The 13,283-nt window shown below is 42.1% G+C and overlaps 1 protein-coding gene across 3 annotated transcripts in view; it reads right to left on the bottom strand.

The window, feature by feature from the left end:
• LOC143291594 (uncharacterized) overlaps positions 1-13,169 on the bottom strand; it is a 14,809-nt gene extending 1,640 nt beyond the window's left edge. Inside the window, exons 1-8 of one of the 3 annotated variants that reach the window (XR_013056552.1) lie at positions 12,940-13,169; positions 11,433-11,514; positions 9,883-10,001; positions 7,939-8,083; positions 6,785-6,964; positions 5,034-5,122; positions 3,102-3,266; positions 1-2,871 (exon numbers count right to left, since the gene is read on the bottom strand). The exon at positions 1-2,871 is cut by the window's left edge and continues 1,640 nt beyond it. Coding sequence is in view for 2 of the 3 variants with exons in the window: in XM_076601536.1 (XP_076457651.1) it covers positions 3,209-3,266; positions 5,034-5,122; positions 6,785-6,964; positions 7,939-8,083; positions 9,883-10,001; positions 11,433-11,514; positions 12,940-12,944 (678 nt within the window). In the remaining variant the exon portion in view is untranslated. The other 2 variants (XM_076601536.1, XM_076601537.1) reach the window with 2 other exon arrangements.
• Between the last annotated feature and the right edge of the window lie 114 nt (positions 13,170-13,283).

The following is a 13,283-nucleotide window of genomic DNA, read 5'->3' as shown; positions in this document are numbered from 1 at the left end:
TGATGGTATGGACACTTATACGGCGCCTATTCTCCGTCAGAGATCAAGAGTCGTTTGCACAACAGGCTGCCAACCTGGGTAAAGCTGACTGACAGCTGCCATTGGGCACTCATCATTCATTTCCTGCGTCATTCAGTTGGGTTTCAATCACACACACACACACACACACACACACACACACACCAACACAACACACATGTAACCTGGATGTAACTAGATTTCCAACCAAACACAAAATGAACCAAGTCGCATCCTTCTGAGTGAGAATTTATGGCAAAATACAGACTAAACTACAATGCATCCTTGTCAGGGTGTTCCTCTTCCTCCTCCACCATAGCTGAGTGGTTACTGCAATGGACTTTTAACCCCAGGGTACTTGGTTCAAATCCTGGTGGGTGAGGGTGGAGATTTTTCAAATCTCCCATGTTAACATATCCAGCCCTGCCAGTGCCTTAACCCCTTTCACGCCTATGCACTTGCAGAACATCAAACGGGCACATTAAAGATCCTGTAATCCATATTAGAGTTAGGAGAGTGATGGAAACATGAACACACCAAGCATACATGCCCCCTGGAAGAAACATCTGGAAATCATCAGCAAGAGCGGCATGAGACCTGACATCGTACTCCACTCCAAGGCAATGAAACAAGCGATTCTGATTGAGGTCACTGTGCCATACGAAAGCAGAATGGAGGAAGCTCACATCTATAAGACCGAGAAGTATGCTAGCCTAGCCAGCAACCTGAGATAATCTGGCTTCCTAGCCAAGTTCTTGCCATTGGGATTGGTGCAAGAGGGTTTGTGGGTGCATCTGCCCATAGCCTCATGAAACAGCTGTTGATTTCTGGCAGAGAGAGGACATGGGCTCTCAAGGCAATGGCAGAAGCAGCAGAATATAGTTCCAGCTGGATCTGGTCAAGAAGGAATAAAAGTAAACTTCATAAGGATTAAATTTCCCTACTCTAACTTGGCGTATGATGGCTCTGTGGTTAAAACGTCTGCCAGAAAAGGTGACTCAGTCCTGAAGTGGCGACCACCTTAGAGGCGCGGGTTCAAACCTGCTGAGGACCAGGAATAACAGAAAAAGAAAAGGTGGCAATACAAGAGCATCCAGATGTCATGACCTGGGTGCAAGGAGTTAAGGGCCGAAACACTTGACTGAGGGGGGCTTTTTCTCTGAAGACCTTGTACTGTCCAGCTCTCCCTAGAGTTTCTTATCACTGGCTATTTGGTGGGTTAAAAACACCCACACATGAAAAAGCCAACTGGTAGATCCATATCAGTGAATGTGGGAGCTGCAGCCCATGAACGGAAAACACAGAAAAGATGAGATGATGAAATGAGGTTACGTGTGCAGCATACACACAGGACCTCATTTTATCATCTCATCTGAATGACTAGGTCTGGTTATCTCTGGAAACCCTTGCTTTAACCCTTTCACTGCCAGGAAAATAAGATTTAAGTAAAATCTATTTGCCAGGGTTTAAAAAAAACAAAAACGGGTATATATTTTCAAAAAATTTTGTGCTCTTTGTTATTGGAGAAATACCCATAAAATATATATATTTTCTGAAAGGTAAATGAATAAAGAATACAAAACACATGATGTTTTCCCATTTTATATATTTTCAGTGACATGCTGTTGTTTTAAATGAGTGTTTTGTTTTTTGTCACATTTTTAACTTGTTCATTACAAGCATTAGTCAGGTAATAATTTACACTAAAATATATTTTCTTGACAAATGGATAATACCTGCACACACAAATTATACTAGACCAACCACAATAAAAAAAGAGACAGATACACAATGCATTGTGACTTCTCCAAGTGATAACATGGATGTGAGGCCACGCCCCCTCTGTCTCCACCCCCCTCTTCACCCCTCTCACTCAGTCACTTTATCCAGTTCTCATCAGACCGTGCTGGCTGAGTGCCAAGAAAATCGCTCTCACTGTGTCCTGCTGATAATTCAGTCACTTTTTGTCATCTGCTACAACTGTGTAGCCGGCATCACTTACTGATAGTCGTATCTTGGCCAGTCTCTTCATTGCTCCCTTTATTTTCTAGCAAATCGTCCTATAAAAGTTCATCACTGTCTTCTCCTTCGAATTTGCGCTTCAGTTCTTTCTGAGCATCAGCTAAAGAAAGCAGCTTGGTTGATTTTGTGCACCACGATTCCATGTCTTGGGCACAGTGTCCAACATTTTGTTGAGCGAGCGAGGAGAGGAGCCAGACAAACACTGCCGCAGTAACCCAACCAAAACGTTCAAACAAAGGACTGCCTCACGACACAGATGGGCTTTCTAGCTATGAATAGAATCTAGAAAGATTCCCCAAGCTAAAGCTACCAGTATTTTTGTCAACAAACTCAATGCAAACCGGGGAAAAGTCAGAATATTTTGATGACGAGTTATCTCATCATTGTGGCAGCAAAGCGTATATGCTTGTGCTGACGAGTTATCTCATCATACAGAGAGCCTGGGGGTTAAAAACAACAAAACAACAATAATCCAGACTGAAAATCCAGATGCTCTGTTTTCTCTGTCTGTTCTTCATACTGTGATCAAAGGGGTTGTCTCTGGCAAAATTTCACATAAAAATTAATTTTGATAAGTAAACAAATACCATAGCAGGCAAAAAAAGAAGAAGAAAAAAAAGAGGTGGCACTCTCACTGTAGTGACGTGCTCTCTCTGTGGACAGCAGTCCGAATTTCAGACAAAAGAACCTGTAGTGACAAAAGAGTAATAGGATACAGTACAATACTATGGCAAAAACCAGGACTAGGTATCTGGGAGGAGTATTCTGACAAAATGTAGAGCAGACAGTATGTTAACCAGGTCTAGATGTTCATGAGTGGTGATGTTTTAACTCTCTCCATACGAACGGCGAAAGAGAAGACGTTAACAGCGTTTCACCCCAATTACCACCATCAAAATGTTGCAAGCGGAAGGCTCTTATACTGAAGAGGTGAATGTTGATGAAGAATACCACAATTCTGACGACGGAAGCTAAAGGTTGGGTCATTCAGACACCCACTGGACATCCGAGGGGTCTGTGTAGAGGAGAAGAGAGAGGACTGGCCGTACTGAGTGAGTTAAAAGAAGGCAGAGTACATGAAAGGGAATCATTGTCTGAGTTTCTCCCGGTCAAAGCCTTCAGCAGACTATGGAGCACAACAGTGTAATCATCACAGCGCATCATGGTCTCACTTTCCTTGCGTGGGATCTTTTCCATCTGGTCGGGAGTTCTTCAGGTAGGTGCGTCTGAAACCAAGAAGCAAGGAACTTATATATAATCATCATTATCAGAGAAAACACATAAAAGGTCCTGTGGACACTTACATGTGCATTCATGTACTTCTATGCATGTAAGCACCAGTGTATGTGTGTGAGCACACAGATACACACATGCATGCATGCACACATACACACACACACACACTACACACACCCAAGGGTGGAGATTTTTCCAATCTCCTAGGTCAACAAATGTGCAGACCTGCTAGTGCCTGAACCCCTTTTGTGTGTATATGCAAGCAGAAGATTAAATATGCACGTTAAAGATCCTGTGATCCATGTCAGCGTTCGGTGGGGTGTGGAAACAAGAACATACCCAGCATGCACACCCCCAAAAATGGAGTATGGCTGCCTACATGGAGGGGTAAAAACGGTCATGCACGTAAAAGCCCACCCGTGTACATACGAGTGAACGTGGGAGTTGCAGCCCACAAACAAAGATGAAGATTGAGCACATAAGGTGAAGCAGAAACATACAATAGGGTGATAAAATCACGCTCATTAATATTCTAAGAGCACAACATACAAAACCCACAAAGTAGCATACTCTTTTTTTTTCTTTTTCTTTTTTTTTTTGCTGCCCCATAATCTGCGCCGTTTCAGTGGCATTACTCCCACGCCGCTCATTTAGATTCCCCCATACACCGCCACACCTGGGTTCGTCCGTCGCAGTTCCAGCGTCGGCAGTCCACAGGGAACCATTGATGTTTGGTCGCCTGGAGGCCACACACCAGAGGAGACCCTGCACTGCTGCTGAGTCACTTCGGTGGTGTTCAGTGGTGTCTGTTCTGTTTTAACGTACTTAGGACACCACCTACTAAGCCCCCTACTAACGACAATAATGGCTTAGTCGCGGAGCCAGACTGAGTGAGCGTCTCTCCCAGAGTGGAGACCGCCACCACGCCCCTCAAACAACAGCCCCCCCATGAATCTGCCGACACTGACGACATTGACAGGACTCACCCCAAGCACGGAAGTGGAGGGGTATCGAAACTGAGGTCACCATGAGAGCAGGGCATGAAAGGCCACAGACTTTGAGACTATTTTGTTTATATTGATGACGATGAAGGAGAAGGAGGATGACAATGATGATGACGATGTTGCTATGGAGGTCCATTTTGGTTTGGGACTACGTGACAAGGCTGTACTCTATGCTTCCTGTCATAATGATATCCCGGCGTTAACCAGGCCCGAGAGATACAGACACTTGCAGTGTTGGTCAGGTAATTAGAGCAACACACCCAAAGACGCATCCTTGAAGTGGATGACACTCGACTGTGTGGTCCCAGTCTCCCCATTTAAGCCCACAGCACACTCAACTCTGGGTAGGAGCCGGCCACGGGCCGAAAAACCCACCTCCGCTGGGATTCGAACCCGCGTCCTCCCAGCCGTCAGTCCGCGACGCTAACCACTTCGCCACGGCGGCTGGTACAAGTAGCATACTCTTTATGCAGCAACAGTGACACTCCAACACACATACACAAAAGCCTAATTAGACAACAAAGGTAAGAGCAATTCCAGTTAAGCTTTATATATGTATAAAGGAGCACCGTCATAACTTGTAACAGGTGGTTTATAAAACGGTGAAATAGAGTACAGAATACGAAAGGTAAAAAGGAGTAAAAAATCAGCAATCAATCTACCATTCAAACCAAAACCACCACCACCACCCCCACAACTTCTCTCCCACCCCCGTTCTCAGTTTTACACGGTCCATCAGGAACTGTAACTCACAGCAGCTCATTCGTTTTCTGCAGGTCGGCAATTTTTGCTTCGGTAGCTTCAATCCACTCCTTGTATTTCTCTCCAAATGATGTCTTCAGCTGCCCACCGAGAAAATATGTTTGTAGGAATCTATGTATTCATTCATTCATTCATTAAATTCATGTTGTTATTATTATCAGTGTGTGTGTGTGTATGTGTGTGTTTGTATGTGTGTGTGTATGTGTATTTGTGGTACTCTTCAATTTTATGTCTTTCCACTGAAAATGATATCAGATGAGATAAAAGAAAAGAAAAAAAAACCCTCTTTGTTTACATCTTCCACATGCATTTAAACCAGCTACTGATTTGTAAATTTGCATATGATTTTGAAAGGAGTCTTCTTCTTCTCCTTCTCTCCTTCTCCTTCTCTCCTTCTCCTTCTCTTCTTCTCCCTCGGCTCCATGAAAAGCTACTGGGGTGCTGCGTAGAAAAGCTGTTCATCGGATTCCTCCAGGTGTGTCGGCAAAAAAGTCTATTAATTCTTGAATACCGTTTTCAAATTCACAAAATGTGTGCAATTTTAGTTTCCGTCCAATTACTCAAGGAGGCGTGTCTGCATTCAGACAAATCCATACACGCTACACCGTATCTGCTAAGCAGATGCCTGACCAGCAGTTACGTAACCCAACACGCTTAGTCAGACCTTATGGGCAAATGAAAGGAAATGAAGTAAAATAAGATACAAAAGTAAATAAAAAGATAAGCGATTTAATATATCGAGAGAAAATGAAAAAAAGAAAGAAAAAAAAAACGATAAAAAATAAAATGTAGAAAAAAATAATACAAATAATATGAATAATAATAATGGTAAAAATAATAAGTAAATATAAGAATAAATATAAACAAATGCACACACACAATTCACACACACACATGCACAACATAAATGCAGCCCCACAAGCACAGCACAAACAAATGTTCACAGGTCTAGCACTACAAATAAAAGTACATGAGCCCAAAAACTCAAATTCACACACATGCACATGTACACACACACACACAAACACGCATACACACACCCAAACACACACACAAACATCTACATTCCCCATCTCCCACATTACCCACAGACACACACACACACACACACACACACACACACACATATACATATACACGCACATTCCTATATACCGTCACTCCCACAATACCCACAACACTCACACACACACATACACCCTAGATAAAATCATTTCAATTCAAACATCAATTTTCAATATCATTTTTCAAACACATATTTGATATGACATGAAAAGAAAGATGAACGAAAATAAAAGAGGAATCTGTCAGATTTGAAAAAAACACTTGATGTTCGCAGAACACACAAATATTTTACATGCAGCAGATCTGCTCTTAACCTTGTTTTCTCTTCCATTCACCTGATGTTCTCTCAGTCACTGATTGTGTTAAGTGAAAAAGCTGCTGATATAGTTGATGTCACTCCCGAAAATGGAGTACGGCTGCCTACATGGCGGGGTAAAAACGGTCATACATGTAAAATCCCACTCGTGTAATATGCGAGTGAACATGGGAGTTGCAGCCCACGAACGAAGAAGAAGAAAAAGAAGATGTCAAAAACACACAAAAAAATCCTGAAACTGATATATATATATATTTTTTTTTTTTTAACCCAAAAAACCCTATGGGGATCAGACTCAAAAGACAACACTACCAGCCATTCACTAAACACGTCTGAATAACCTAAAACCTTTAAAACCCACCTTTAAGTTTAACTGTTCCTCCGTCTCACACCATTTAGCCTCCTTGACAGAAAGCTCAAGAACAAGGGCATCCACTCTGCCTGTCAGTTCCCGGTTCTCTGCCAGGAGTGCCACGCTTTCGTTTTCTAATGCCTCATTCCGCTGTCTCAGGAACAGTAACTCTTCCTCATGCCCACAGTCCTTCAAAGCAACATGATGTGAAGATCGTGTACAAGATAACAGGTTAATGTACAGGTTAATGTGTTAAGATAATAGAGGAAAGCATGCAAGATAACAGATTATGTACACAATAACAGACAATAATGTACAAGATATCAGAGGATAATATGCAAGAGAACAGAATGATGATGCACAACAGAAGATCATCTAAAACGTAACGGATAATGTAAAAGATTACAAAAGAAAAGGAAGAAGATATCAGAAGATAATGTACAAGGTAACTGAGGATAACATATAAGATAATAAAAGATAATGTTCAAGATAACAAAAAATGTACAAGATAGCATGAAATATGTAAAGAGGCAGATAATGTAGAAGATAACAGAGAATAAAGTAAAACAGGTAATGTACAAGATAACAATGAGATACTATAGAAGATAACAAAGACAGTGTACAAGATAACAGATAACATATAAGATAACAAAAGGAAATAAACAAGACAACAGAATATGATGTATGAGATAACAGATAATGTACAAGATAGCAGAAAATAATATAAAAGATTACGCAGAAGATAGCATACAAGAGATTAGAAGATAATGTGCAAGATAACAGAAGATAATGTGCAAGATAATAGAAGGTAATGAACAAGGTAATGTTAAATGATGTGAACATCACACATATACACACAGACATTTATATATAAACGCAACATATAAATGAACGATAACCTTACTGGCCCAAATGTGTGTGTCTGCGTGTCTATGTGTGTGTGTGTGTGTGTGTGTGTGTGTGTGCGTGTGATAAGCAAAAATATATGTATGCATCCAAGACCACAGACACACATACAGACAAACACACAGACACACAAGCAGACACATGCATACTCAAAAAACATTCATGTACCTACATATATGTTTCTCTGAAATGTCCGACTCTTCAAAACATCTGATGATTTCTCCCTCAAGCTTGACAGTGAAAGCCCTGCAAATTACCTTGAAGTTCTTCTTCACTGCGTCCATCTCGGACTCAAATTTCTTTTTCATCGTTTCCACTTCTGAAGCTCGGTTTTTCTCCGCTTCTTCCAGCTTCTTCTCTAGTTCAGAACTTCTGGTGCCGCCATCACCTCCTTGATGCTCTCTGTCACAAAATGATTTCATTCATCATGTATGGTAGTCACTCGTGTCTAACCGGACCCATCACAGAATAACAGAGGAGGCAACTGCTGTCTCAACTATCTGGACCAGAATTTTATCGTGGAGGAGAGTTTCTTGCCCAGTTACATCAAATGCTGTCCTGACTGTCTGGGCTAGAATTTAATTAGAGTTGGGAGTGTCTTGCCCAAGTTACATTCCCACTCTCTCAGGCAAGAGGGCTTTAGGACAACGGCTTTGGGATGGTTCACAAAGGACAACTAGTCCCCAGGCTGCAACATCAAGAGACAGTGCAATCTTGCCTCCTAGTCTCGACAGGCGCAATAGCCGAATGGTTAAAGCGTTGGACTTTCAATATGAGGGTCCCGGGTTCGAATCATGGTGACGGCGCCTGGTGGGTAAAGGGTGGAGATTTTTATGATCTCCCAGGTCAACATATGTGCAGACCTGCTAGTGCCTGAACCCCCTTCATGTGCATACGCAAGCAGAAGATCAAATACACATGTTAAAGATCCTGTAATCCATGTCAGCGTTCGGTAGGTTATGGAAACAAGAACATACCCAGCATGCACACCCCCAAAAACGGAGTATGGCTGCCTACATGGCGGGGTAAAAACGGTCATACACGTAAAAGCCCACTCGCGTGCATACGAGTGAACGCAGAAGAAGAGGAGAAGCCTCCTAGTCTGAGAGCCCGAGCCACCATCCTTCTCTCCCTTTCTTCCATGAAAGTGTCATCCACTAGGAGATTTGATGCTTTTAACTCTTTACAGTTGTCTTTCGTGTTAGAGTAATGACTGCCCTTTTACGAAGTTAGTTAAAGGGATCAAGCTATCATGCCATACCTTCTGTCTGTCTGTCTGTCTGTCTGTGTTCTAGCACTCTTTTCCTTGAAATGGAGCAAGCTGGTATGTCATACCTTCTCTCTCCCCCCCCCCTCCCCCCCCTCTGTGTGTGTGTGTGTGTGTTCTAGTACTATTTTCCTTTGAAGGGAGCAAGCTGTTATGCCATACCTTCTCTCTGTCTGTCTGTCTGTCTCTCCTCTCTCATTCTGCCCCCTGGCCCCCCTCTCCCCCCCAACCCCCCTTCCCTCTCTGTCCCCCCCTTTTCTCTCTCTCTCTGTTCCAGCACTGTTTTCCTTTAAATGGAGCAAGCTGTTATGCCATACCTTCTCTCTCTCTCTCTCTATCTCTCTCTCTGTCCTCTAAGCGCGTTGGGTTACGCTGCTGGTCAGGCATCTGCTTGGCAGATGTGGTGTAGCGTATATGGATTTGTCCGAACGCAGTGACGCCTCCTTGAGCTACTGATACTGATACCTCCACACACACCCTCTCTCTGCCCCTCCCCCCCGCCCCTCCCCCTCCCCACCCCTCTCTCTCTCTCTTTGTGTTCTATCACTATTTTCCTTTGAAGGGAGCAAGCTGTTATGCCAAGCCTTCTCTCTCTCTCTGTCTGCCTGTCTCTCTGATCTAGCACTATTTTCCTTTGCACTATTTTCCTTTAAATGGAGCAAGCTATTATGCCATACCTTCTATCTGTCTTTCTCTCTCTGTGTCTTGGTCTGTCTCTGTGTTCTGGCACTATTTTCCTTTGAACGGAGCAAGCTGTTATGTTATACCACACATTCTCTGTCTGTCTGTCTGACTCGCTGTGTTCTAGCGCTATTTTCTTTTAAAGGAAGCTAGCTGTTATGCCACATCTTCTCTCTCTCTCTCTCTCTGTCTCTCTTTCTTTCTCTATTCCAGCACTATTCTCCTTTACAGGAAGCAAGCTGTAACACCATACCTTCTCCCAAATGGTGCTCCCACTTCCAGTACCTCTCGTTCCCTTTTCAAAATGGTCGTGTTCTTTGCTTTGCGCAGATCGTCAAGTCGTTTCTTCAGACTTGCCACTTCGTTTTCCAGCTATGAACCGGAAACCAACACAAAATCAAAATGACACTCATAGAAACAAGCAGCTAAGACAATATTATCAATGCAATCTGTCAAAATATGTGTCAAATGCAGCAAAAGCGACCACTTGTTAAGTGGTATTTTCTTCTGTTATACAAATTGAGGCACAAGGGGGGGTAAGTCAGAGATCTCATGTGACCACTGTGTATTTGTTACCAGTACTTTGTGATCACTTTCACTAGTAGCAAGAACAGTGAGCAAGGGGAAGTAATTTTATCGTTATTTGAAAGAATGTATGATTATGCTCAAATTATACTTATAATAAAAGGATATTCTCATAGACGTAGGCAAAATACAAAACAAAAAGCAGAATACATTTGTGTTGGTAGTTTTAAGCCACATCTTTTTCTCATTTTCTGAAAGAAAGCAGTGAGATAAAATCATATGGAATTAAAAATTAAGTTGGAAAAGAAAAAAGAAACTCAGAAATTGAGTCAGTCTTTTCAAGCTCACTCAAATATCATACATGAAGTGGAAGAGAAACGGAACTGTGACAGAAAATGGCCTTGATCTGAACGCTTGTATCAATGTCACTGGAACAACAGAGGATGCAACAGCCGTCCTGACCCTCTGGGCTAGAATTTCATTTTTGTGGTGTGTCTTGCCTAATTTACATGCCCACTCTATTAGCCAAGAGGGCTTTAGGGCAGTCGATGCTGGGTTGGTTCCCAAGGGCCAGCTAGCCCACAAGGCTGCGGCACTAAGATTTGGAGGAAAAAAATATTTGAAAAAAAAGCATGCTACAAACAAACAAAGCACACAAGTTCAACAAAAGCAAGAAAACACAAAATTTCAAGTATCTTCAAAGAGCTCTAAGCTTCCCTTATTTCATCCACATGTTACACTTCCATTGTTTCTCTTTAATTGTATTTAAATCGTGGAGGTCATTGGAAGAAGCTGACTACCCTTTGAAGATACTATAGTTCTGTTTGATATTAACTGATGTAGATATCTATACAGCATACTGTCCTCTGTTCTAAATGCTTTTCAAACACTGTCATTTGCACAACTTTGGTAGAGCCAACTGAGAGCTGCATTTAGGTGCTCATCATTCGTTTCCTGTGTCATTCTGCCAGGTTTTATTCACACACACACACACACACACACACACACACGCACATGCGCACACACACACAAACACACACAGACACATACACACACACAAACACACATGTATTATTGTTTGTCATGTTTGTCTCTACCTTTAACTAATGACATTTCCTGGGTCTGTCCATGCAGTTTGGGACATCAGACCACTTTAACTGCACAGTGACAGTCCTTTTGTTTTTACTGCATTGTTGTTGTTTTGTTCTTGTCATTTTTTTTTTATCATTACAGACACAGACATAGAACCAAAAGAACCTAGAGGAATCAGGTTCCTACCTCTTTGATGCGGTCCTTCAGCTTCAGCTCATTGATTTTGGCCTCACGTGACATCGTGACTGGAATGACAGGTCCTCTGCCTCTGCCAATCAAACACACAACTCACAAAATTAGGTCAAAGGTTAACCCTTTCACCGCCAAGCTCGCATTTATGCACAGGCATGGTAAGGACCCATGTCACTGAAAGGTGACCATTCATTGGTCTTTTATCCATAAACCTACTGCTCTTAGTGTTCAGTGGTAGGATAGGCCATATTTTCTATACACCGCAGGTGAAATCCCCAGCTATTCTTAGCCACTGTCTTTTTTGTGTTTATATCACAAGGGAATTTTGTACCCCAAATTGACTGGCGGTGAAAGAATTAAAGGCCCCAAAGCCTTTGTATAGCCATCGAGGCAGTGACTTTATACATCCACTGAATCTAGGGCTCAGTGTTGGAAGACGGGGCCCAGTCCTCTCCTGCTTTTTTTTTTTTTTTTTTTTCTGCCCCATCATCTGCACCGTTTCAGTGGCATTTTGCTCCTTTTTGGAAATCAATGTCTAATCTTATACAAGATTCAGATTTTATATAATAACTGCTAATTGTACTGATCCTTGAAAAAAAATGTTGCAGAGGCAGCTTTCCTTTGTTCATCAAGAGGCAGAACTTAAGCTCCATTGTAGTATACAGCTTGAATACATTAAATATGTGTTGGAAGACTTGTGCAAATTTGAAAGCATTACATTCTGTACTTTGTGGGTTTTTTTAGTGCACTGAAAAACTTCTTAGGCGCCTGTGCATAAATGTGATTTGCAAGGACAGATAAGTGTGGAAGGCTTATTCTGTCCACATCATGGCCCTTGGCTGCTTACATAACAATTTTTTTAAAAATTTTTTCTAATAGACATTTCTGAGTTTTTGTTAATACTAATAATAGGCATTCAATAAGTTGGTTAAGTCAGTAGCATTAAGTCAGTAGCTTTGCTGTGTGATACACATACTGGTATGGGAGTGTGTGTGTGTGTGTGTGTGCCCGCGCGTGCATGCGCGCACGCGCGCGCGCGTGTGTGTGTGCGCGCGCGCACGCGCGTGCGTGTGTGTGTATGTGTGCATATGAGTGTGTGTATGTATGTGCGAGTGCGTGTGTCACGCGCACTGGCACGTGTATATACAGAGAGAGAGAGAGAGAGAGAGAGTCACTATCCCATCGAAGATATGCTGCAACGTAAGTTTTTAAAAATGTCCTAATGACAGGCAAATGGCTGATGAAGCCTAAAAGCCTTGACACATGATATGATACACCTTCTTACTTGTTTCAACTATGATTGTAAACTGGAGGAGATACCATGTAATAACCAATTTTCGCATCTCAAATTCCTGCATAAAGTATGGCCCTACAAAAATGATAATATGATAATACTACAACTACCGCTGCTGCTAACTGATAACGAACAGCTGTGTCGCTTACAAGATCAGACGATACTTGTTTTCGTCTTGTGTCAATCTCCAAGGTAAAGCATGCTTACCTCATCTGTGTCTTTCTACCGATATGCCAGTCAAAACAATTGTTTGTTGTCTTTGTTCTCTCTCTGTTGACTGCCTGCTTTACTTGTTTGCATCATGTTCACGTGAATGTTATGTTATTTTGATGCTGTCTGAGTATGACTGACAGATTCTCCTAATTCCACCCTCTGATCGCTCTTTCCTTGCTACAGCTGATGTGATTGCTGGCGTAAAATCCTAACTGTATGGCTAATCAATTCACCACCCGAATCCTCGTCACACGATGTGACCTTTGACCTTCGAAGATTTTGATTCCTACCTTTAATACTTTTGAATTTGCCTTTTTGTACTGTACAATCTTAATTGG

This window comes from Babylonia areolata, chromosome 17 (assembly GCF_041734735.1).
Source record: "Babylonia areolata isolate BAREFJ2019XMU chromosome 17, ASM4173473v1, whole genome shotgun sequence".
Classification (NCBI taxonomy): Eukaryota; Metazoa; Mollusca; class Gastropoda; order Neogastropoda; family Buccinidae; genus Babylonia; species Babylonia areolata.
The sequence above is the reverse complement of the archived record's forward strand: the minus strand, read 5'-3'. Positions and strand labels throughout refer to the sequence as shown.